The following is a 27658-nucleotide window of genomic DNA, read 5'->3' as shown; positions in this document are numbered from 1 at the left end:
TATTCAAAATAGTTGCTTGGATAAAGTATAGCATGCTTCCTCTACTTGTGAATCATATAAGGCTTCTAGAACTTTAAACAGAAGTCTTTTTCCCTACAGAATTTATTTTCAACTGCATGTGGGTTGTTACTATTGAATTTTCTGAAAGGAGACATTAAAGTATTTCTCCTACAATGTTACCTCAACCTTTTGGCCTTTTTAAGGACTCTTTTAATCCCAAGTACACTAGCTGATCTTAGCATGATTTTTCTTTTTTTTTTTTTTTTTTGTGGTTTTTGGCCGGGGCTGGGTTTGAACCCGCCACCTCCGGCATAAGGGACCAGCGCCCTACCCCTTTGAGCCACAGGCACTGCCCAGCATGATTTTTCTTTACAATAACCTGATGGAAGAAAAAGACAAAGAAGAAAGGAGTTGAGAAATTAGATAGAAGAAAGCTTCAATGACATATGCCACTGGTTTCCAAACAGAGTCTAAGGAATGGTCAGTAGTTCACAAGAATCTTGCTTATGCTCTGCATGTAGTAGTCCATGTTATTCATCTCTTTCCTGATTCTGAGAAACTTTATCCTGCCCCAGGCTTTGCTTTGCGGAAGGAAGGAAACTGTGTGACACTCAAGGAAGGGAAACAGATCAGAAGTCATGAAGTATTCAAGGAAGAGGGAAGATGATCGGAGAATTGAAGAATCTTTGCACTGGCAGGAATTCAGCTCAACTCTATTTGCAGTGCAGCACTGTCCTTCACAGCATCTCTGAGAGAGCTTGTCAACCTCTGCCTAAATACTTCCAAAGATGAAATCTAGGATACATCATAGATTCTTCGCATTATCCAACCTTGTTTATTTTCCCTCTTAAATATCTATCAAATTTGTTTCTACAGTCCCCTCTCCCATTATTTTAGTTGAGGCCTCCCCTTCCCATCCCTTTATTGCAGCCCTGCAATAGTATTCCACCTACCAATTTCTTGCCACCAAATAGTCCATCCTCACATGTATTTTATTTAGCACAAAATGCATGATATTGGCTAACTTTCTACAGTTGGGCAACAGTAAACACTTAGGGTACCCACATCTACCAGGCTGTTTCACATCTCCACAGTTTTGCTCATATCATTGCCTCAGATTAGAATACTTTCTTCCCTCCGTCAACCAGATAAATCAGTTCAGAAATTATCTCCAGGGATGCATCTTTTGATGCACCCCCCGCCCCCGCAAGTAACATCAAGACTATTCCATGTATGTTTCCATCATTGCATTTACCATATTATACTGAAATCATTAAAAAGTTTACCTTTTTCTCCCAAAGTGAGTCCTTCAAGGCAGGAACCATGTCAGCACTCTTAACACACGGCAAGGGCTCGTGGTAGAAAGTACTTAATACATGCTGGATAAACATCAGAACTTTTTTCTTACATGAGTTAAAATTTGTAACTCCAGGTCAAGTGCAGTGACTCATGCCTATAATCTTAGCACTTTGGGAAGTTGATATGGGGGGATTGCTTTAGCCCAGGAGTTTGAGAGACCAGCCTGAGTAACATTCTCTATAAAATTTATAAAATTAGCTAGGTGCAGTGGTGCACACCTATAGTCCCAACTACTCGGGAGGCTGAGGCAGGAGGCTTGCTTGAGCCTAGGAGTTTGAGGTTGTAGTGAGTGATGATGATTGGCCCTTGCACTCCAGCTCCAGCAACAGAGCAAGATTCAGTGTTTTTTTTTAAAGGAAATGTTTAACTCCAACAGCTGAATAAAAACCATTTCTCCAGGAAAATAAAACATTTGGCTAGTACATAAAAAGGTGAAGTTTAAATGCTGTTTATTTGACATTTGCACTTACCTAGGTTGCTGTATGTTGCACTACAGGGATTCAGGTTCAGAGGATCTGAAATATCGTCTTCTTTTTCCTCTTCCCTTTCCAGTTCAGGCAGAGGCAATGCTGGTGTGATTGAAGGGCAGCCCCCACCATCTTGCTTCACAACAGATTTTGGATCCCGAGGAGAAAAATCCTCTGTCACTTCATGAGTCACGTGACTGAAACAAATCAGATCACTTGTCACCTAGGCATTCAAAGGTTCTGCTAAAATTTAGATTCATGGAAGGCATATACTTCCTATAAATATAAATATCTGGTTCTATAATCACAGTAATGGGTCATAGACCCAACATACTTGTCTAAACATAAAGCAGTACTTCATCCAGGCTGGTACTTCTATTTACCTTGACTCATACATATTGAAAATCCAATTTGGTAAAGGAGGTATGGTAGGCTTGAGAATAACAGGCAAGAAGTAAAACAATATTCTTAGGTGATGATGGTGGTGGTAGAGGGAACGGAATGCTTAAGTGATTAAAGGTAAATATACTCAATTATTTAGCACATTGACTATGATATAGTACAATACTCTACTACTATACTATCTACTTTACTATATAGTATTTACTTAGTATGTAGTATTTAGAAAATACTAGAGTGTTCACTGAAGTATTTAGTAAAGGATCAAAAATAAAGTTGAGATTAGACTAAACACGGAAGTTAAACAACTCTTTTAATAGGTAAACTGAGGCCTGGAAGGTCTTGTTGCCAGGAGAATAGAAGCATTGACCTTTGCCTATGTGCATGTAGCAAGGGAGGCAAATGGAAAAGGAAGTTCCACTTTCTAGTTAATTTCATCTATTAAAATCAGTCTGAAGCATCCTGCTGGCCACATATCAGTGTAGGATCAATCTTACTTGTTTATAACTACCTCTGCCCATCTTCTCCACTCCTCAACCTCTGAACTATGCCCATTCTGTTGCTATAAAGCACAAAGGGATGGAACGCTTATTAAATGCTGGTGGAGTAACCTAGTTAGAAAAATCTCAGTGGGCTGGTCAATGAAATAAATTCAAAATCTGGCATCTTTAAAGGTTTCTAGGTCTCCTGAAAAGTGTTCCTACACTATCACACAACTCATCAGCTCTTCTTCCTAGTTTCTTTATGAAAAAAAGAAGAAAAGGAAACATTTATATACTATTACATGTTACTTCTGATTTTCAATTGACAGTGAGTCATGATGATGTAAGTTTCTTTAAAAGAGGTACTTTGTTTGATCGTGTATCATCAGAACATACATTATCTGTGGATTTAAGAGAGCACATCTAAAGGAAAGTGCCTTCTTATCAATCCTTCATTACAGAAATTGTGCATGTGCCTGGATAGAAAAATAAGCCTGCTGGATACACAACTTCAAAAATATTCTTTCAAAGTTGTCAGAGCCAGAGAGAGGTCTCTCTGTAATGGGAATAAGCAATGAGCTAGAAGTTCCATTAGGGGCTCTGGTGTTTAGGGACAGTGGTGAGGTGGGGGAGGAATCACTCCTTTGGCAGTCAAGAAGGTAGTCTATGTGAGGGAGGCTTCATATAGGAAAGTATACTGTGCCTTCTCAACGGGCTGCTGTTGGTCATCAACCCCAAAGAGAAACTCCATACAAAGCTGGTTTCTCATAACATGCAGCATCATAAAATGAAGGTAACAAGAGGGCTCTACTTCCATGCACTAGCAAAGACAAAGCAAAGCGACACTTCTAAAACACACTCTCAGATATCACGTAGTGTTTGCTTTAGATTTGTGTATCACTGAGCAGTTATCAGCATGATTTAGGAAAATGTTCTTTTCTGGGAAAAAGTCAATTTAACCATTTCTAATTTCAAAGCAATAAATATAAAGTCATTTTAAAATATCAACCCCCAAAAGACCCAAGAGAGAAAAATCATAAAGCTCCAGACATTTCTTATTCTAAAGTCAGCTTTAGAGGTTTTCTAAAAAATTGTTTCTGGGCTACTTATCTCTGCAACCTCAACTCTTGCTTTTTTTCTTTTTCCTTTCAATCTCCTGGATATTACTATAATAAAATAAAACTCTCCTTCCTATTTGTCCAAAAGGGTGGCAAAGGAAGTCATGATTCCACCAACACGTGTCTGTTTTCCTCCCAGGCAATGGGCTATTTACAACAAAGCTCAGCTACTGTGGAAACCAGAGAAAGAGCTGCTGCTACTAACCTGTGAGTAATGGTAAGGGCCTGTTCCACACACATACATATAACACAGCTCTGCCCTCTGAAGGGCTTCATAAAACAAAACATGGAATGCTAAAAACCAAGAAATATTAAAGACTCACCCACCGGTACTCACTAACACAATTCCCCATTAAAGGATACTTTCACAGGGCCTCCTTGAGCTGTTAATTATGTCCTGAAACTCTGATAAACCACAGATTCCAATGAGTTCTGGAGAGCTACAAGTTGGGCAAACCATGAGAAGAGACTTGAATTATGTACTTTAATACCACCCACTGCATCTTGACCTTTACTTTAGGGGTTTGGTCTGGGAAATATGCCAGATTACCTTTGGGGAGCTAGGCAAAGTGAAAGCTAGTTTAATTAACTCCTTGAGGATCAAGGCAGCACAGCCTATATTCCAGATGAAGATCCATTTTCATAAGCACATTTTAAATAAGTACACTGATACATTAAATCAACAATTAAAATAATTGTCAAATGTAAAGAATTATGCAAATAGAGTTGGTAAAAGTAAAATCACATGTATTTGCAAATAATACTAAAATATTTAATCTGCATTTAATGTGATAGTAGCTTCTAAAAAGAGTAAGAATTTTTAAAATGCATCAATGATATGTCATGTTTTAATAATTGAGGGAAGAACAGCTCTTTGTATGATTAAAATGGTGAAAAAGAGATGAGAGAGAGAGAAAAAGAGAAGCTTTGAGAGTTCAAGCTTAGATATGGTAACATGCTATGACTAAAAAATAAAGAATTGAGAAAAGCATCAGAGAGGGTTGACTCACTCACTATGCATAAACAACACACACAAATCATTCAAGAAGAAAAAAGAAAGTCTTATGGTTAGTTTATCATTAGATGTATTAATTTAATAAGGGAATTTAATTTTTGACCATTGACTTGTTTCATATTTAGATATAAAATCAGAAAACCCTCCCAAATACTAAAATGACATTTTATAAATATGGGATTTATTTCCAAACACAGAGTTTCACCACCATTTCATTGGGAAATGTTTAATGTAACACAAAAAACACTAAGATGGGAATCAGAACCTAGATTGTTTCCCTATTACTTTGATCTTCTGAACACACTTGATGGCAGCAGCATCAGAAGGAAGTTAACGGAGAAAATGAAAATGTCTCCCGTTTCACCCATGAGACAGATGATAACAAATTCTTTAAAATGAAAATTACAAGAAATACGTGAAAACTTCTTATATACTGTATGTTATCACATCTTGAAATCACGAACAATGACCAGGGTATTTAGACTGTTTTTTCCAGTTTATTCAATGAATTTCATTTTCATTACTATAAAAACAGAACTATAAAGTGATAAAGTGATAAATGGCTTACTAAGAGGAAGTTATGCCTTTTATATTTCTGCTATTTTTAAGTTCACATCGAAACAATCCCTAGATTTGTAATATGATGTGGAAAGTCCATAACAACTATGGTATTGGTATCTGGGTCCCCTGATCTTCAGGTTGGGTCAAATCCTGAGTTAGCCTACTCTTTGTTCTGAACCCTCAGCATTCCTTCTGCTGTCATAAAAGAAGGACAACATATATTTGACTGCACTTTAAATTTTTCAACAAATTTTTCATTAATGACCAGTTTTGTTTTGTTTTTTTGTAGAGACAGAGTCTCACTTTACCGCCCTCGGTAGAGTGCCATGACGTCACAGGACTCACAGCAACCTCTAGCTCTTGGGCTTCCGTGATTCTCCTGCCTCAGCCTCCCGAGCAGCTGGGACTACAGGCACCCGCAACAACGCCCGGCTATTTTTTTTTGGTTGCAGTTCAGCCGTTCAGCCGGGCGGGGTTTGAACCCACCCCCCTCAGTATATGGGGCTGGCGCCCTACTGACTGAGCCACAGGCGCCGCCCAATGGCCAGTTTTTAATTGAGATTTGGTCAGGTTTATGGTCTGACCTGACTCTGTGGCTCAGTCAGTGAGGCCCGGCCCCATATACCGAGGGTGGCGGGTTCAAACCCGGCCCCGGCCAAACTGCAACCAAAAAATAGCCGGGCGTTGTGGCGGGCGCCTGTAGTCCCAGCTACTCGGAAGGCTGAGGCAAGAGAATTGCTTACGCCCAGGAGTTGGAGGTTGCTGTGAGCTGTGTGAGGCCATGGCCCTCTACCAAGGGCCATAAAGTGAGACTCTGTCTCTACAAAAAAAAAAACAAAACAAAAAAGCAACCATGCCATCATCTCCACAAAGACAATTCATTTTCTAAACATGTAGGTGTTTAAAGGAAATAGTAACATTGTTATAGATTTGTCTGTTATATAAATGAATCCCTTGGAAGATTATATCTATCTCATCAGTCTGCAATATTCATACATAATTCAAAGCTGCAGAAACAATCTCCTATGGGAAGCTCACTTGGCTTACCCAGGTGGTAGGATTAATCATTACACCATTAAATAAAATAATCTTTTAAAATTTTTCCTGGAAAATTTGTTCAAGACAGATTTTTATAAAAATTCTGTAAATGTGTGAAAGTACTTTTTAAAAAGGCAGATCAAATTCTATATTAAAACAGATTAAAGGCCCTTATATATGTATCCAAGTATTTCCACAATTTCAGTTTAACTCTACCTTCAAATTCAACCACCTTCATTCAGCTTCAAAAGGGACAGTAAATGAAATCAGACTTCTAGAGACCATCTGCCTCTTGAGGCAAATGATATTCTAATTTGCCAGCTCTCTTCAGCAGGTACATCTGTCTTTAGTTGCCCAAGACAGCCAATAAAAAAAAGTGTGATTTTACCCCTAAAAATCAGACCAAGTCACATTAGAAACAAAATTGTCCAGTTTTGTTACTGGTTTCCAGAGCTACGTATTTCTGAGGTTTGGGGATGATGGACCTTTGCAGAAATGCAATCTACAACAGCATATAAGAAGAGTTCAAAATTATTAAATCCCACACCTTTGTAAGCTATTGGAAGAAGAGAAAAAATGAAAAACTGTTTCTTTTTGTCTCTCTACCTCTAGGACCCCCTACCAATGTGACATTTCTTAATCCTATCTTAGTTTCCAGATCATCAACTTGATTTTGCTACACTTTCCAATTACTGACATTCTCAGGCAGAAAGTGTTATGTCCACTGATCACTATCTAATGTCTTCAATTTTCCACTAAGCCTTCTGTAGTCTTTAACTGAAAACGTCAAACTTCTTATCCTGAACTGAGATTAACCTTTAACTGAGATCTAATGAGTTTCTAATAGGTCTAATATAAGGGAGTTTTTATGGGCATGAATGAAGTGGCTAGGTCTTGGGATGGGGAAAACTGACACCCATGTGCAAGGTCTTGAATAGAATCTAATTTTCTGACACTGCACAGATCTACTTTTTGCATTTTTCAGCAGACATGAATGGCAAATTAAAAGTGTCTTCAAGACACCAGACTAAAAGACAGCAAAGCAGATAAAAACACAGGCCTATGTAAATCACTGTCACCTTCATAATACTAAGAAAAATTACAGTTTTAAAATCCGATGAAATACAAAGTCAGAATGCCATCTGTGCAAACTAATAGAAAAGATAAATTAATTTTGGAAAAGAGCAATAATATATGGTTGCCATTCTCAATAACAGAGATATAGGAGTAGCTCCTCAGCATCGTCATTTGGGTCTTGGTTCACGTCTAAAAAATGGAGTGAGATATTAATGTACATGTCCCGAAGAGACAAGGTATTAGAAGAAAACACCCATAGCCCTCTTTGAGGGGACTAACCCAGGGAAGATGTGGAACAGGCTTTCCAGGGTTCTGGAATTTTTTCTGCATGCCTAGAAGCACTGGAGAAACAAGTCAGTACATCTTTTTCCACTTTCCTCTTATCTCCCTCTGCCTTTGAGTCAGAGTAGGGAGATGCTGAGAAATGAATGTACGGTTTGCTCTCCAAAAAATGTAGGCTCACTGAGGAAATGGATGTAGGGCGGGAACGAGATCTTAAAGTGCTCAAAACATACTCCTACTCAACACTGCACAAGCTGTGCACTTTTCCATTTAATTCACAAAAACATTTCAGGAGGTAGATGCAATTATTCTCATTTTACAGATGAGAAAACTGAGATTGAAAGAAATTAAGTCAACTACTTAAAACTGCTTGGGCACTTAGGTGGTAGAGTTGGGATCGGAACCAATACTGTCTAACTTTAACATCTGGGTTCTTTCTACAGCACTAGAAACATCAGGAAAGCTCAGGATGAGACTCATCAATAAATGCTTGATTACGAAGATGAGGATATAAAAATGCTTTGAAAAGGAGATAGCTACATTCTACTTTAGAAAAATCCCAAACAAATCTACCAAATAAGTCATTATTTACATCACAAAAACTCCTTAAATGGGAGCTATTATAGAATGATTGTGTTTATAGATATCTGGCTTGCTAATACTAATCGTCACTGTCACTAACTCTACATTTACTGCGTGCTAACTAGTGTGCTTAAATATTTACCTTTTAACAATAATGCTCCAAGTAAGGTTTATTATTCCCATAGTAGCAAATAACAACAGTTTCCAAAACTTATATAGTGCTTATTATGTGCCTGTTCTAAGCTATGTTTCTCAAAAGAGACACTATCAATATTTTGGGTCAGATAATTCTTTGCTGTGAAGGGGTGTCCACACAGTTAGGAACCACCTCTTGCTTCCTCAGTTAATAACAACCAAAAATGTCTCCAGACATTGCCAATTGTGCCCTGGGGTGGGGTGGGGGATCTTGTCTCCCTTTCTATTTTTTTTTTTAATTTATTTATTTTTATTGTCTCCCTTTCTAATCCCTTAATTATATAAACTTATTTAAGTCTCACAACAACCTATTAGGCAGGATATTATCTGTGTTTTGCAAATGAAGAAAACTGGCTCAGAAAGGTTACTCACCTCAGATAACACAGCTAGTAACTAGTGGAGCTGAGATTTGAACCCTGCAGTTTAGCTTTGAGTCTGTCCTTTGTATCTGTTTAGCTACAATTATTTTACTCTCTCTTAAAGATGAGACAACTGGGTAAGCAGAACTCAAGTAGCCTGTGCTAGGTGACACAGCTAGTAAGTGGCAAAAGCAGGATACAAACCCAATTCCCAGGGAACTTCAAAGTCAATGTTTTAAAATATGCCAATGGCTACCAAACCAAACTTTAATATACCCAAGAATTTCCTGGGGAGCTTGTTAAAGCAGCAGCTTTTCAGCGCCTAGCTGCAAGGGTTGATATACTGCTTTGGGGTATGCCTAGGAGTCCTGCTTTTATTCACTCCTGGTGATTCTGATACAGTTGGTCCTAGAACTATACTTTGAGAAACTATTTTTCATTGCCTTTCTCTCCCAGAAAGAATAGGGCAATGAGTATAGGAGCAAGATGAGAAAAGTGAGTAGGAAAATTTTAAATAAAGGACCATCATTCCTTAGAAGTGACATAAGCAGAAAAGAGAAAATAAAATAATTTAGTCACAGATGAGAAATTCATAATAGTCTATTTAAAAAGGTGGAAGGGGGTAACACTTTGGGACCATTCTTAAGCTTCTGAGGTACATTTTTAGAATACAATTATATATATTCCCCAAATGGTAGAAAATGAGGATTTGGACAAGTATGACATTTATGATTTTTGTTAGAAACCTGGAATGGCGGGGCGGCGCCTGTGGCTCAGTGAGTAAGGCGCCGGCCCCATATGCCGAGGGTGGCGGGTTCAAACCCAGCCCCGGCCAAACTAACAAAAAAAAAAAAAAATAGCCCGGCGTTGTGGCAGACGCCTGTAGTCCCAGCTGCTCGGGAGGCTGAAGCAAGAGAATCGCATAAGCCCAAGAGTTAGAGGTTGCTGTGAGCCGTGTGACGCCACGGCACTCTACCCGAGGGCGGTACAGTGAGACTCTGTCTCTACCAAAAAAAAAAAAGAAACCTGGAATGGCTGAAGGCCACTCTGAAAGTATGAAACATCTGTGACACAGCTTAAGTCATGTCTTACCATATGTGGTAATATTTTAGTTATCTTATCAAAAGGCAGGCCCTGGGGGAAAGAATCCCTATTCAATAAATGGTGCTGGGAGAACTGGATATCTACATGTAAAAGAATGAAACTGGACCCACACCTTTCTCCACTCACAAAAATTGATTCAAGGTGGATAAAGGACTTAAATTTAAGGCATGAAACAGGAAAAATCTTCAAAGAAAGCATAGGAAAAACACTTGAAGATATGAAGTGTTTCTGGGGAAAGACTTTATGAAGAAGACTTCCATGGCAATTGCAACAACAAAAATAAACAAATGAAACTTAATTAGACTGAAAAGCTTCTGTACAGCTAAGGAGACAACAACCAAAGCAAACAGCCAACCTATACAATGGGAAAGGACATTTGCATATTTTGAATTGGACAAAAGCTTGATAACTAGGATCTATAGAGAACTCAAATTAATCAACATAAAAAGAACTAACAATCCCTTATATCAATGGGCAAGAGAGATGAAAAGAACATTCTCAAAAAGGTCAGATGGCTAACAAACATGAAACACTGCTCATCATCCCTATTAGAGAAACGCAAATCAAAACCACCCTGAGATATCATCTAACACCAGTGAGTCACGGTTTGTGATACAGGGGTCTTTTGGGGGCAGGACACAATCATAAGAGGGACTTTACCTAACAAATGTAATCAATGTACCCTGGTGCTTTGTACCCTCAATGAATCCCCAAAAATAAAAAAAGAAACATTCAAAAAGTAAATTTGATTAAAAAAAATTAATAGTATACAGAAAAACATGAGAAAAAAAAAAAAAGGCCATGGGGACTGAAGAAGCTGCTACAAGAGGAACCACAGTGCCTGCACTTTCTAACCACCTTTCCAGGGGACTCTTCCTGAAATGCCACTTTTGTTCTGCCTTTCCTTTGTTCCCCATCATCTGTAGATCCTTGTGGCCTTCCAGATTCTACCTGCAGGTCTATAAAGCCCCTTATGAGGAGGCTACCACATATGTTTCCATCCTTTTCCCAAACTTTCTGAGATACAGTACTTCAGATAAACCCATTTATTCCAAACTCAGCCAGTCTTCAAAGATTGGGGGTAGGGGGCTGATCAGCATGTCATAGCTATCATCACTTTGTTGCTTTTAGGTAAACCTTTCGTTTTGCTATTAATAAATCATCATTATAGAGGTACTATATGAAGATAAACTGCAGGTCTTGGAATTATACCTTTAAATATCACCTGATAACTTTAATCAATACTCTATTGCAGTTATGTTAAATAATCACTGACTGAAATTGTGGCCTAGAAGTCTGAAGGCAGGCCTAGAAATTAGAAAGTCAAATTTAATTTCAACTCTGCCACCAATGCTACTCTGCTATCTCTATCATTATTCATCTGTAAAATGGGTGTAGTGACATTTATAGGAGTATGCATTAATTAGGACATTCACATAAAGTGCTTTTAAGAGAGTGAGTAACTATGCCCGTGCTTTGTACTTTAAGGCTATTTGACAGGTCAGTGAATCAGAACACCTTACTGCAGCCCTTATTGGTTATAAGCATGCCTTTCTGTGCTCAGGCTGGCAGACACCAGAAGACTCAGCAATCATCACCAATAGTGCAACAAAAATCATTTATGGAGACTAATGGTCTTCTGAAGTCAGAGTCTGGGCTCTGCCATCTTCCTGTAGAGTGGCCCTGAGAAGTCAGTGAACCTCTGCGTCTTGATTTCCTACAACACAGGAAGAATGTAAAGTGCCAGACTTCAGAAATAGCTGAGATAATGGGAATGAGTGTATTGTTAAGAATTACATGATAAGCACTGGCATTTAACTCAGAACACCAAACAAAGCTAACACAAATGGGGAATTATCAGTTTGAATCTTCCCTTTGAAACTTTTTCATTATGAGACTCTAAGCAAGTCAATTTACTTCTCTGGAGTTATATCATCTCCCAAAAAGAAAAGAAACATAAAGCTGTCTGAAGACCACCCCCATCATGGTGCATATACACTTGACCATTCTGCATCATTCTGTGATTAGGATGAAGGAAGGTATTTATCAGTTTTCTCTAAAACACGATTATTTAAATATTCAACAGAAAGGACTTCATGAACTCATCGAAACTTTAGGAACAATATGTCAGCAAATGTAGATGTGATCTTTATAAATGCTGATAGTCCAGAAGTTTTTTTTACAGCAAAAATCTATGTGATCAGGAGAGCAAGCAGCTATTTTCAGCTTCTGTCTCCAATTATTTTTCTCTTTATGAGAAGTAGGAATTTGATCTTCAGAGGCTAGTTTGATCCAAAGAATAAAAAGAAGACTTTGGGAGGCGGAGCAAGATAGCAGCCAAGTAACAGCTTCCTTGCATCTGGGCACGTGAGTCTGGGGAGACAAGACTCCAGGCATCTCTGGCTGGTGGGATCTGCCTATCATCACCCCTGAGAGGATACAGGGAGTCAGCGAGAGACTTCTGGACCCCAAGAGGAGGACTAAAACAGTGGAAAACCGGCAAGTGGTCGCGTGTGTTCAATCCGTCTAAACCCGCCCGCAACTGTAAGTTCAGTAGCAGCGAGACTGCAAACCAGAAAGGCCTTACCTGTGAACTGTTTTGGTGTCTTTGGACTTGGCACTCAGCTGAACTGCCTTGGGGAGAGCCTGAGCGGGAGTGCGGAGAACTTTGGCCTTTGTCTAGGGCCCCAGTCTGAGCTGCTGACCAGACAGAGCTAATAGTGTTTGGCTCTGGGTCACAGGCAGCCATTGTGAGCGATCTGCCTTGGCAAGCTCCGCCCTCAGGGTCGCAGAGCTGGAATTGGGTGGGAGCTGGTAACCCAGCGACCAAGTAGCCTAAGGGTGGGGTCTGAGCTGCCTTGCAGCCCTAACCCTCGGGGGCAGAGGGAGACCAGTTTTGGCACACAGGGTAAGTGGATAGCCACTTCAGCAGTGATTCTAGCGACAAGCACTTCCCTGGGAAAGCTTCTGCTCAGCAAGTGAACAAGCTCAAAGTGCCTTTTAAGTGGGCTGAAGAGAGATTTAGGGTGTCTACCTGCTGGGGTTTGAGAAACTAGCAGCCTTCAGTCGTATCAGAACTGTGATTAACATCTCATACCCCAGAAGACCATGTGTTGCTCAGACAATATTCAATAACATATACATACTGCTTTGTTTTTGGTTGTGTTTTGTTTATTTTTTTTTGGGTTTGGTTGTATTTTGTTTATTTTGATGTTGTTGATTGTTGTTTTGTTTTTTAAGTTCAACCTTTCCCATACAGATCCTTTTTCTTTCTCAATTTTTCTAGTTTAATTATAATTTCCCATTGCTGCCTTTTTCAATAATTAGAACTTCATTTTTGTTAGTGTTTCTACCACTATTATTTGGTTTTTCCAGCCAATTTTATCCTGTAAAGTTTTCTGTTTGCTTGTTTTGGTTTGATTTATAGCATTTTTGTCTTTCCACTCTACTTGGTGGAGGTGGGGTACTGTGTCTGATCAGGTTAGCAAAGAGCTGCTGACCTCAAGGGAACCACCCAACTAGGCACCCCCAGAAGGTGGTTTTTTTTTAAGGTTGTATCAAAGTACCCTACTGTACACCTATATTGCTCTGTCTCCCTCTTTCTGTGGCTCTCTTCTTTTTGTCAATATTCCTTTTACCCACCCCCTCTCCTTTCTCTATTTTTCTTATCACTCGGTCCTCCTTTCTTTCATCCCTTTTTTGCTCTTCAACCTTCTCACCCTTCTGGTCCTGTAACCCTTAGTCCACAGGCATGAGAACTTAAAGCAAGAGGAAGTGAAAGGAAAATTAGGGCAAGGAAACAGATAAAAGAAATCACCCATGAGGAAGAATCAGCAGAAAACTCCAGGCAACATGAAGAACCAGTCCAGAACAACCCCACCAAGGGACCATGAGGTAACTACTGCAGAGGATTCCACCTATACAGAAATGTTAGGAATGACAGAAAGGGAATTTAGAATACACATGTTGAAAACAATGAAAGAAATGATGGAAACAATGAAGGAAACTGCTAATAAAGTGGAAAATAACCAAAAGGAAATCCAAAAACAGAATCAAATAAGAGATGAACGATATGAAGAATATAAAAAGGATATAGCAGAGCTGAAGGAAATGAAACAGTCAATCAGGGAACTTAAAGATGCAATGGAAAGTATCAGCAACAGGTTAGACCATGCAGAAGAAAGAATTTCAGAGGTAGAAGACAAAGTTTTTGAGATAACTCAGATAGTAAAAGAGGCAGAAAAGAAGAGAGAGAAAGCAGAACGTTCACTGTCAGAATTATGGGACTTTATGAAGCGTTCCAAGATACGAGTTATAGGAATTCCAGAAGGGGAAGAAGAATGCCCCAGAGGAATGGAAGCCATACTAGAGAATATTATAAAAGAAAATTTCCAAAATATCACCAAAGATTCTGACACACTGCTTTCAGAGGGCTATCGGACCCGAGGTCGCCTCAACTCTAACCGAGCTTCTCCAAGACACATTGTGATGAACCTGTCCAAAGTCAAGACAAAAGAAAAGATTCTGCAAGCTGACAGGAGTAAGCACCAGTTGACCTATAGGGGCAAATCCATCAGAGTGACCGCAGACTTCTCTAATGAAACTTTCCAAGAAAGAAGACAATGGTCATCTACCTTTAATCTACTTGAACAGAACAATTTCAAGCCCAGAATTCTGTACCCTGCTAAGCAAAGCTTCAAAATTGACGGAGAAATCAAATCATTTACGGATATACAAACATTGAGGAAATTGGCCACAACAAGACCAGCTCTACAGGAAATACTTCACCCTGTTCTGCACACTGACCACCACAATGGATCAGCAGCAAAGTAAGAACTCAGAAATCAAAGGACAGAACCTAACCTCCACACTGTTGCAAAAGATAAAACGAAGCAAAGGACTCTCACAAAATAAGACGAATAGAATACTACCACACTTATCAATTATCTCAATAAATGTTAATGGCTTGAATTCCCCACTGAAGAGACATAGATTGGTTGACTGGATTAAAAAACACAAGCCATCCATTTGCTGTCTGCAAGAAACACACCTGGCTTCAAAAGACAAATTAAAGCTCCGAGTCAAGGGTTGTAAGACAATTTTTCAGGCAAATGGAATTCAGAAGAAAAGAGGAGTTGCAATCTTATTTTCAGATACATGTGGATTTAAAGCAACTAAAGTCAAAAAAGACAAAGATGGTCACTTTATATTGGTCAAGGGAAAAATACAACAAGAAGACATTTCAATTCTAAATACCTATGCACCCAATTTAAATGCTCCCAGATTCTTGAAACAGACCTTACTCAGTCTGAGCAATATGATATCTGATAATACCATAATAACAGAGGACCTTAACACTCCTCTTACAGAGCTGGACAGATCCTCTAAACAGAAATTAAACAAGGATATAAGAGATTTAAATGAGACCCTACAACAACTGTGCTTGATAGACGCATATGGAACACTCCATCCCAAAGATAAAGTGTATACATTCTTCTCATCACCCCATGGAACATTCTCCAAAATTGATCATATCCTGGGACACAAAACAAATATCAACAGAATCAAAAGAATTGAAATTCTACCTTGTATCTTCTCAGACCATAAGGCACTAAAGGTGGAACTCAACTCTAATAAAAATGCTCGACCCCACCCAAAGGCATGGAAATTAAACAATCTTCTATTGAATAACAGATGGGTGCAGGAAGAAATAAAACAGGAAATCATTAACTTCCTTGAGCATAACAACAATGAAGACACAAGCTACCAAAACCTGTGGGATACTGCAAAAGCAGTTTTGAGAGGAAAATTCATCGCTTTAGATGCCTACATTCGAAAAACAGAAAGAGAGCACATCAACAATCTCACAAGAGATCTTATGGAATTGGAAAAAGAAGAACAATCTAAGCCTAAACTCAGTAGAAGAAAAGAAATATCCAAAATCAAATCAGAGATGAATGAAATTGAAAACAAAAGAATCATTCAGAAAATTAACGAAACAAGGAGTTGGTTTTTTGAAAAAATAAATAAAATAGATAAACCATTGGCCAGAATAACGAGGAATAGAAAAGTAAAATCTCTAGTAACCTCAATCAGAAATGATAAAGGGGAAATAACAACTGATCCCACAGAGATACAAGAGATCATCTCTGAATACTACCAGAAACTCTATGCCCAGAAATTTGACAATGTGAAAGAAATGGATCAATATTTGGAATCGCACCCTCTCCCTAGACTCAGCCAGGAAGAAATAGAGCTCCTGAACAGACCAATTTCAAGCACTGAGATCAAAGAAACAATAAAAAAGCTTCCAACCAAAAAATGCCCTGGTCCAGATGGCTTCACTCCAGAATTCTATCAAACCTTCAAGGAAGAGCTTATTCCTGTACTGCAGAAATTATTCCAAAAAATTGAGGAAGAAGGAATCTTCCCCAACACATTCTATGAAGCAAACATCACCCTGATACCAAAACCAGGAAAAGACCCAAACAAAAAGGAGAATTTCAGACCAATCTCACTCATGAACATAGATGCAAAAATTCTCAACAAAATCCTAGCCAATAGATTACAGCTTATCATCAAAAAAGTCATTCATCATGATCAAGTAGGCTTCATCCCAGGGATGCAAGGCTGTTTTAACATACGCAAGTGTATAAAAGTTATCCACCATATTAACAGAGGCAAAAATAAAGATCATATGATCCTCTCAATAGATGCAGAAAAAGCATTTGATAAAATCCAGCATCCTTTTCTAATTAGAACACTGAAGACTATAGGCATAGGTGGCACATTTCTAAAACTGATTGAAGCTATCTATGTTAAACCCACAGCCAATATTTTACTGAATCGAGTAAAACTGAAAGCTTTTCCTCTTAGAACTGGAACCAGACAAGGTTGTCCTCTGTCACCTTCACTATTCAACGTAGTGCTGGAAGTTCTAGCCAATACAATTAGGCAAGACAAGGAAATAAAAGGGAATCCAAATGGGAGCAGAGGAGGTCAAAGTCTCCCTCTTTGCTGACGACATGATCTCATACTTAGAGAACCCCAAAGACTCAACCACAAGACTCCTAGAAGTCATCAAAAAATACAATAATGTTTCAGGACATAAAATCAATGTCCACAAGTCAGTAGCCTTTGTGTACATCAGTAACAGTCAAGATGAGCAGCTAATTAAGGACACAACTCCCTTCACCATAGTCTCAAAGAAAATGAAATACCTAGGAATATACCTAACGAAGGAGGTGAAGGACCTCTATAAAGAAAACTACGAAATCCTCAGAAAGGAAATAGCAGAGGATATTAACAAATGGAAGAACATACCATGCTCATGGATGGGAAGAATCAACATTGTTAAAATGTCTATACTTCCCAAAGCAATCTACCTATTCAATGCCATTCCTATCAAAATATCAACATCGTACTTTCAAGATTTGGAAAAAATGATTCTGCGTTTTGTATGGAACCAGAAAAAACCCCGTATAGCTAAGGCAGTTCTCTGTAACAAAAATAAAGCTGGGGGCATCAGCATACCAGATTTTAGTCTGTACTACAAAGCCACAGTGCTCAAGACAGCATGGTACTGGCAGAAAAACAGAGACATAGACACTTGGAATCGAATTGAAAACCAAGAAATGAAACTAACATTTTACAACCACCTAATCTTTGATAAACCAAACAAGAACATACCTTGGGGGAAAGACTCCCTATTCCATAAATGGTGTTGGGAGAACTGGATGTCTACATGTAAAAGACTGAAACTGGACCCACACCTTTCCCCACTCACAAAAATTGATTCAAGATGGATAAAGGACTTAAACTTAAGGCATGAAACAATAAAAATCCTCCAAGAAAGCATAGGAAAAACACTGGAAGATATTGGCCTGGGGAAAGACTTCATGAAGAAGACTGCCATGGCAATTGCAACAACAACAAAAATAAACAAATGGGACTTCATTAAACTGAAAAGCTTCTGTACAGCTAAGGAGACAATAACCAAAGCAAAGAGACAACCTACACAATGGGAAAGGATATTTGCATATTTTCAATCAGACAAAAGCTTGATAACTAGGATCTATAGAGAACTCAAATTAATCCACATGAAAAAAGCCAACAATCCCTTATATCAATGGGCAAGAGACATGAATAGAACTTTCTCTAAAGATGACAGACGAATGGCTAACAAACACATGAAAAAGTGTTCATCATCTCTATATATTAGAGAAATGCAAATCAAAACAACCCTGAGATATCATCTAACCCCAGTGAGAATGGCCCACATCACAAAATCTCAAAACTGCAGATGCTGGCGTGGATGTGGAGAGAAGGGATCACTTTTACACTGCTGGTGGGACTGCAAACTAGTACAACCTTTCTGGAAGGAAGTATGGAGAAACCTCAAAGCACTCAAGCTAGACCTCCCATTTGATCCTGCAATCCCATTACTGGGCATCTACCCAGAAGGAAAGAAATCCTTTTATCATAAGGACACTTGTACTAGACTGTTTATTGCAGCTCAATTTACAATCGCCAAAATGTGGAAACAGCCTAAATGCCCACCAACCCAGGAATGGATTAACAAGCTGTGGTATATGTATACCGTGGAATACTATTCAGCTATTAAAAAAAATGGAGACTTTACATCCTTCGTATTAACCTGGATGGAAGTGGAACACATTATTCTTAGTAAAGCATCACAAGAATGGAGAAGCATGAATCCTATGTACTCAATTTTGATATGAGGACAATTAATGACAATTAAGGTTATGGGGGGGGAAGCAGAAAAAGAACGGAGGGAGTGGGTGGGGCCTTGGTGTGTGTCACACTTTACGGGGGCAAGACATGATTGCAAGAGGGACTTTACCTAACAATTGCAATCAGTGTAACCTGGCTTATTGTACCCTCAATGAATCCCCAACAATAAAAAAAAAAAAAAAAGAAGACTTTGATAGGATTCTCTTAGTAAATGCAGAGATAATCTAAGTTTAGATATAACTGAAACACAGGCATTAAAATAATTCAAGCCTCCAGATGAATTTTCCAGAGAAAGACATGACATTTTACCATAGTCTAAGAAGTGTTGAGATTTTAATTTTTCATACTATTTGTACATACATACATGTACATTAGGACATGCAGACTCTGGTTACTTTAGTGAGTGCCAAACCTTTCTAGTGTTTAGCTGGAATTAGGATAAAGGTCACTATAGATAAATCTGATATTAAACATAGTCCAGTGGTTAACAATTTTTTTCTGTAAAAGGGCAGAGAGTAAATATTTTATTTAGCATTTGTAGGCCCTATGGTTTCTACTGTTCAACCCTATTGTTGCAGCTCAAAAGCAGCTACAGACAACATGTAAAAGATGAGAGTGTCCATTTTCCAGTACTACTTTCCAATTTATAAAAACAGGTGACAGGTTGGATTTGAACCACAGACTATATAGTTTGCCAACTCTTGAACCTGGAATGTATTAGAGGGCTACCAGGACTGATTCCTGGGTTGTTGAGGAGTATAGTTTAGCTACCAGGTCTCTGAAAAGATCAAAAAGGACTTGGAGGGCAAAAGTTGATACAGATGAATAGCATTCCTAAGGGAACAAAGGTATGCCAAATCTAATCTGCTTGTCCAAACCAGAAGTTGGCTGGGGTTTGCACAAAATCCTAGTTGTACTAGACACAACTAGATTCCTGAGATGGTTCTGGGAGTCCTAAAGAAACTAGACTTACATGGCACTCTAGAATACATGTGGGGGGTCTTTGTTAATTGGGAGCATGATGTCCAGGGTTGTTAAGTAATAGAAATTTTCAGAGTCCATTCAAGCAGCAAATGATATTCTCAACTTTGCCTGGAGAATTATAGTTATTTTCTTTTTTTTTTTTTGTAGAGACAGAGTCTCACTGTACCGCCCTCGGGTAGAGTGCCGTGGCGTCACACGGCTCACAGCAACCTCTTAACTCTTGGGCTTACGCGATTCTCTTGCCTCAGCCTCCCGAGCAGCTGGGACTACAGGCGCCCGCCACAACGCCTGGCTATTTTTTGGTTGCAGTTTGGCCGGGGCTGGGTTTGAACCCACCACCCTCGGCATATGGGGCTGGCGCCCTACTCACTGAGCCACAGGCGCCGCCCTATAGTTATTTTCTTAATCACTAGATTAGATTTTTCTCATTAGAAAAAATAATCTTAAATAAATTTATTCTTTATTTTTTTGTAGAGACAGAGTCTCACTTTACCGCCTTAAGTAGAGTGCCATGATGTCACAGGACTCAAAGCAACCTCTAGCTCTTGGGCTTCAGCGATTCTTCTGCCTCAGCCTCCCAAGCAGCTGGGACTACAGGCGCCTGTTATTTTTATTTTTTTAAGAGATGAAGTTTTTCTATGTTGCCTAGTCTAGACTCAAACTCCTAGGCTCTAGCAATCCTCCTGCCTCAGCCTCTTGGGTAGCTATGACCTCCAGTCATAGTTCCAGTCGTAGCTACCTGCCTCAGCCTCTTGGGTAGCTACACACTGCTGCACACAGCTGTACTAAAATTTAAGGACTAGTATATGATTGGCAATAGAGCTTGTTAACTAATTACGAAAAAATTATTTATACAAGGGTGGGACTAAGTGCCTAAACTGGGCAATTTGTATTTGGTGGCATTCTTACATTCAGGGACATAATTTGGACATGGAACTTAAGTCTGACAATGAAACATGAAAACAAATATAATTTTTGTGAATAACAGGAGTTTACCACCACTGTTTATTGAAAAGACTCCTAAAAGGGTATATATATCAGGAAGAAGGAAACTGAACCCTGAAGGCAGGAGAAGAAAAAGTTATAAACATGGATATATCTAAAATAAAGAATGATATGATGGAGAGTGACCGGGCTTAGAGAGTTTCTTTAGATTGGGAGGTCAGTGAAGAATTTTCTGAGAAGATGACATTTAAATTGAGAGCTGAATGACAAGCAACCAGCCATGCAAAGATCTGATGGAAGCATTCTAGAGAGTAGCTGATAAAAAGGGCTTAAAGGAGGACTACGTTTGGCTTGTTTGAAGGACAGAAAGAAAGCTAATATGTTGAGTAGTTTATGAGCAAGGGAGTGAGGAGGAGATAGGTTAGACAGGTAGGCAGAGGTCAAATTGTGTAGGAACTCCCTTCACTGTAGTGAAACAATGGGATTTAGATTTTAAAGAGTATTTGACTATTCCCAAGAGACTCCATTACAAGAGGCAAGAGATTAGGCAGAGAAATCAGTAAGGAAAATACTTTGGTAAATAGATGAGAAGTGATGGTAGTTTGGACAAGGGTTGTATAGAAGTGGAGATGGAGAAAAGTAGATACATTTGTACTGTATTAATATTTTGGATGTTGAATAAACAGGGCTTGATATTTTCTAAGTAGGGGGTTAGGGGAAGAGAAGAATCGAGGATGACTCTAAGTTTTCTAGCTTCAGTCATGGCATGGATCGTGCGGCTGTTTACCAAAAAGGGAATACATATGATGGAATGAATTTGCAGAGAAAAATTAAAAGTTCTGTTTTGGATATGTTCATTTGAAATGTTTATTTGAAGTGGAGTTATCAAGTGGAAAGTTCATGTGAATCATGATGGAGAGGTCCAGGATGAAGACACTGGAGTCATCAGAATATTTATAGTATTTAAAATTTTGATACCATATGATGCTTAGCCAGGGATTAACCATTAAGGGCTTTAAAGAACACTTTTTGGTATACTTTTATGATGGGGGGGAGGAGGGAGACAGCTTATCTTTTGAAGATAATGAAATATTTGTCAATGAAATATCTGGAATTTGCCTCAAAACAATGGGGGAAGTGGAAAAGGTTATAGACCAAACAAGATCAGTAATAAATTGACAATTGTTAAAGTATGGTAAATGGTGGATTCTGATGTCTAATCTGCTTTTATATACATTCACATTTTTCTATAATAAAAACAAAAAACAAAATGAAAAGAAAAGGGACCGATTTTAAGATAGTTTCAATTAAAAAGTAATCCTGTAGTACTGATTAAAGGTCAACATTATAAACAAGGCACTCAGAAGGAAATGAAGCCAGAATAACTGGAGGTTCATGAACAAGATGGGAAGATTAAACCCAAGAGGGTACGATTAAAAGGTAGACAGATGCCACACATATAGGGCCTCCTTCTGTGTGGAAGTGTGAATAAATTTACATTTAAGAAAGAGCATGTGGTCTATTCTCAGAATATTAAGACTAATATCCCTTAATATTCTCAGATATTAAGCAGGGGCAAGATAGTAAGCAAGGATAATCTTAAATTTTTGTCCCCCGAGAATAATTTTGTATAGGTCAACTCCTATTGCTAAATATTATGCTAAGTTCTCTTCAAATATTATCTTGGTAGTCCTCGAAATATCTCTATAAGGTATTATTATTCCTATTGTATAGGTAGGAAAACTTTGGCTCAGAGAGATTAAGTCAAAAGTTACAACTCCTCAGTGGTAAAATCAGAATTCAAACCTTTGCCTCCAGTGCTGGCATTTTTCTCACTATGCAGTGTTATTCCCCATGTCACGGACACCAAAGAGTTATTACAGAGATGGTAGGTAGGTATCATTCTAAAATGACAGCTGAGAAATCCCAACTGGTCACAGACAAGACTATCAAATTAATTTCTCTCTCTTTTTATTTTTTTTTGAGACAGAATCTTCTGTTATCAGGGCTAGATTAGTGGCATCATTACATTGCACCTCAATCTCCTGGGCTCAAGCAATACTTCTGCCTCAATCTCCCAACTAGTTGGTCTACAGGTATGAGTCACCATGCTTGACTAATTTTCCTATTATTTTGTACAGATGGGGGGTGGTGTCTCACTCTTGCTAGAGGCTGGTCTTTAACTCCTGGCCTCAAGTGACCCTCCCGCCTTGGCCTCCCAGAGTTCTAGGATTACAAGTGTAAGCCATACATTATGCTTGGTTCCAAATTAATTTTTCTTTTTTTTTTTTTTTTTGTAGAGACAGAGTCTCAATTTATGGCCCTTGGTAGAGTGCCATGGCATCACACAGCTCACAGCAACCTCCAACTCCTGGGCTTAAGCGATTCTCTTGCCTCAGCCTCCCGAGTAGCTGGGACTACAGGCGTCCGCCACAATGCCCAGCTATTTTTTGGTTGCAGTTTAGCCGGGGCCGGGTTTGAACCCGCCACCATCGGTATATGGGGCCGGCGCCCTACCAAATTAATTTTTCTTAATCCAAACTAGCCAGATAGAAATGATGCCTACATACATATTCCTGAACTAAAATTTGACCCTCTGGTATCTCATCTTCTTTTAAATACTACTGCCAGAAAAGGTCTTATGAAAACAAATAAAAAAAATCAGCCAGGAGCGATGGCTCATATCTGTAATCCCAGCCTGAGCACGAGTGAGACCCCATCTTTACTAAAAATAGAAAAACTAGCTGGGTGTCATGGCAGGTGCAGTAGTCCCAGCTACTCAGGAGGCTTGAGGTAAGAGGATTCACTTAAATCCGAGTCTGAGGTGACAGAGTGAGATTCTGCCCCCCAAAACCAAAAATCATGTTATTTTCCTGTTTAAAAACAGTTTCTTCTACAAAATTTATAAGAAAAGGCCAAATATTTCAAAATATCGTTCAAGGCTCTACACAGTCTATTTCAGTGCTTCTGAAAATTTTGGTCAACAATTAGTTGTTCTTTAGAGGTGGCCTATGAAAGAGAGAAATTAGACATTGAGAACTACAAGGGCTCTTGTTTGTGTGGCTTTTATCTATTTCCATATATAATTACCAGTTCTTTTAGAAAAACCCCCACCTTTTTCTTGGCAACATTTATGGAACTAGAAGACATTATAGTAAGTGAAGTACAATGGGACTAGAAAGTTGAACACCATCATGTCCTCACTCCTATATGGAAGCTAAAAAAAGTTGATCTCAAAGAAGTAAAAAGTCAAACACAAGAAACTATAGAGGCAGGGGAGGATAGCAGGAAAGAGGTAGAGATTTATTAAAGAATATAAAATTACAGCTAGATAGGAGGAATACATTTTAGGGTGCTGTAGCACACTAGAATGACTACAGTTAACAATAATACATAGTTTCAAATAGCTAGAAGAAGGATATTGAATGTTCTCAATATAAAGAAAAGACAAATGTTTGAGATGGATATGCTAATTACACTTATCTGATCACTATATATATCACATTACTGTGTACCTGATATAAACATATATCTATCACTATGTACCCCATAATATGTACAATTATATGTGTCAATTAAAATTTTTTAATTTAAAAAACAAAAACCCTTTAAATATTAACCTAAATATTTTTTTCAAATCTCTGATATCTGTCTGAGAACATCTGAAGTCTTATATTTGCTTCTGTATTCAATCTGCTGTGATATGTTGCTTTGATTAAAGAATATGAAAATCTAGTCTTATCCAGATTTATAGGTAAAAAGGGGAGAGTATTTTAATGGCTTTTTAGATAACTGTGGATATTCTTCTGTGGCACTTTATCAGAAATTGCTAAGTGGTGGTTTCTTAAAGGTTAGTTGCACGTGGAATCTGAAACCATTACCAACAAATATTTTATATTGAGTTACATTAAAATCTGTTGGTCTAACTATAAATGGACCTCATTCATAATTCTGTCCCTGCATCAGGTTATTTGGAAATGACTGAGGTATGCAGATTCTCCAAATATTGACATATTTCATTATATAATATTTTTTTCATGTTAATTCCATCAACAATCTCATTAGAAAAGTGTTTAAGTGTTTAGGAAGCTGTCAAGGTCCTGGTGGCAAACACAAGTTTTAAAAAATTCTTATTTTTGCTCAAAAGCATGAACTTTATCACTGACAACAAATACAGTCAGTTGTTTTCCTTGAACTAATAGGTTTGCTACGTTCATTCTTAGGAAATTATCTGCCAAACACTCAAATTTGAAAAACCCTGACTGGTCTGTCAGTTGTTCTTTGGAGGTAGCCTATGAAAGAGAGGGCTAGCTCAAACTTTGCAACTCAAACTATTTCACAAGTGTTTTTCTTTGAGACAACCATCATACTTTGGCATGCAGCAGAAGTACTCTATGTGTACTTCTCATTTTATCACAGAGAATTAAAAAAAAACACACACAAGCACTCAAGGATTGAGATTTAATAAAAATTCCAAGGACATACTTAAGTGAATTGGATTTAAAAAAAAATTCCTACTATAATATGGTACCAGGGTTTTGATTTGTGCTAAGTTTCACCCACTACCAATTCTGTACCATCAGTGCAAAACACAGTAAAAAAAGACAAATCTCTTACTATTATTATGAAAACAGTGACCTTTGTATGATCACTATTTGACCTTACATGGTCCATACTTTAAGAGCCATTTGTCTATTTTTAAAAATTAAATTAAAAAAAATTTAAATGACAAGTAATTGTATTTATTTATGGGGTACAAGGTGATATTTTCACATATGTATATGTTGTAGAAAGAATAAAAAAAGCGAACATGTCCATCACCTCATCTACTTATTGAGAAATTTAAAATCTACTCTTTTAGCAATTTTGAAATATGTAATGTATTACTTTTAATTATAGTCACATGCTGTACATTAGATCACTAAAAGTTACTTCTCCTTTCTAATTGAAACTTTGTACCCTTTGACCAACATGTCCTCATTCTATGCCCACCCCATTCCTAGCCTCCAGTAACTAGCATTCTAGTCTCCCGCCCCACATGCAAAATTGCACGCACTGAACAATCATCCTTTCAGTCTAGCCACATGTCCTGTTTCTATTCTCCATCATTCTCATCTCTGTGACTCTGCATATATTGTTCTTTTTGCCTGTAATGTCTTTTCCAACCAGCTGGCAAAATCCTTTTTTTTTTTTTTTTTTTTTGTAGAGACAGAGTCTCACTTTATGGCCCTCGGTAGAGTGCTGTGGCCTCGCCCAGCTCACAGCAACCTCCAACTCCTGGGCTTAAGCGATTCTCTTAAGTAGCTGGGACTACAGGCGCCCGCCACAATGCCCGGCTATTTTTTGTTTGCGGTTTGGCCGGGGCCGGGTTTGAACCCGCCACCCTCGGGATATGGGGCTGGCGCCCTACGACTGAGCCACAGGCGCCGCCCCGGCAAAATCCTTTTTATCTTTTAAGATCTGGTTTTAACTTTTAAGAGGGAGAGGGATTGGTGTGCTCCCACTTAGTGGGCATAATGTAAGGGTATATGGCAATCTCTTGGGTGAGGGACCCAACTACAAGAGGGACTCTATCTAACAAATGCAAACATTGTAATCTAGTTGTTTGTACCCTCACATCAATCTGAGATAAAAAAAAAAAATAGTAAAATCTACTTTGGATTTCATTCTTGAGAAGTTTGTATTAAGCTGACTTATTTAATCACTCTTGTCTTTTGTGCTTCTGTATCATTCTGCATTGTTTTAAAATCTATCACACTGAGGGAAGAGGAGCTACTAACAATACCCAACAGTACCCTGTGCTAAGTTTTTTGTATGTTTTGTAATTTAATTTTCAAATTAATTCCATGTGATAGGTATCATTACAGCACTGAAAGCCAAAACTGAAGTCAAACCAAGGCCCTTTATTATTTCAGTATAATCTTTCCTCCTATTTGTTCTAGGGCCTATGGCACAGTTAAAATATTCAATTTGTATCTCCTGAATAGCCAAATAAATGAACTTAGTAACTATCTAATCCTATAATAAAAGGCTTTATAAAGTCCTTCACTTTTCAGAGCCTGAGGTCTGGGCTTCAGAATAGTATTTTTTCTATCTTCATTCTTTATATACAGCTTAGGTTTGAAATCTTCATTTGCTTATAGAAAAACTATTTTCATTTCTTTCAGCATGTGTTCCCAGCCGTGGGATGGTAATTTAATGATCACACTGCTATGAAGCCAGAAACACAAATGTTGACATTTGATAGTAATGTTTTTCCTCTTAAAGTTGTTCCAAGTAAATACCAATGGGATATCCAAGTAAATGAGGTAATTATTAAAAATGCAAATGGTATGTATGTGTATTCATGTTTTAAAGTTTAAAATGTAAACTTTTCAAATAGTTAAAACAATTATTGAATACCTCTTTTTCTACTAAGTCCTAATGTGCTTCAAAGAAAAACTTAATACTTCAATCACGGCTTTCTTAGACAACAGCATGGATTTTTGGTGAGACCAGTTGTGCTAAAGTGTAGCCTGAGGATCAGCAGCATCAGCCCCTCTGGGAACTTGTTGGAAGTGTGAATTATCAGGCCCTACCTCAAACTTCCTGAATCAGAAAGTCTGGGGTGGGGTCTAGCAATTTGTATTTTAACAGTCTCCTGATGATCATGAAATTGGTCAAATGTGAGAACCAACTGAGCAAATCAACTGTGTTGTTTGGATACATAGATCTCAGATATAAAAAAATTAATAACTTTTAAAAGATATGACTTGGCCTAGGAATAACCAAATGTGTGAAAATATAAGCAGTATAGTAAGGGGTGTGCCATGCCCAGGAATGGGCTTCCCTTAAGGGCTCCATAGTGGCATGCAACCAAAGGGAGAATTTCATTCCACAGAAAAGAGGCTGAATAATTTCTTGGTTCTACCTTCCAGCATGTGGATAAATACACCAC

The 27658-nt window shown here is 38.3% G+C and overlaps 1 protein-coding gene across 6 annotated transcripts in view; it reads right to left on the bottom strand.

Annotated features, from left to right (window-relative positions):
* Positions 1–27658, bottom strand: part of PEAK1 (pseudopodium enriched atypical kinase 1) — a 384683-nt gene that overhangs the window by 48105 nt on the left and 308920 nt on the right. For 5 of the 6 annotated variants that reach the window (XM_053593373.1, XM_053593370.1, XM_053593374.1 and 2 more), the window contains one exon: positions 1830–2023. In XM_053593373.1, coding sequence (XP_053449348.1) covers positions 1830–2023 — 194 coding nt within the window. Of the gene's footprint in view, positions 1–1797; positions 2024–27658 lie in introns of those variants that run through there. The other variant, XM_053593375.1, reaches the window with a different exon arrangement.

Source organism: Nycticebus coucang, chromosome 6 (genome assembly GCF_027406575.1).
Source record: "Nycticebus coucang isolate mNycCou1 chromosome 6, mNycCou1.pri, whole genome shotgun sequence".
NCBI lineage: Eukaryota > Metazoa > Chordata > Mammalia > Primates > Lorisidae > Nycticebus > Nycticebus coucang.
This window is presented reverse-complemented; position numbering and strand designations above follow the sequence as displayed.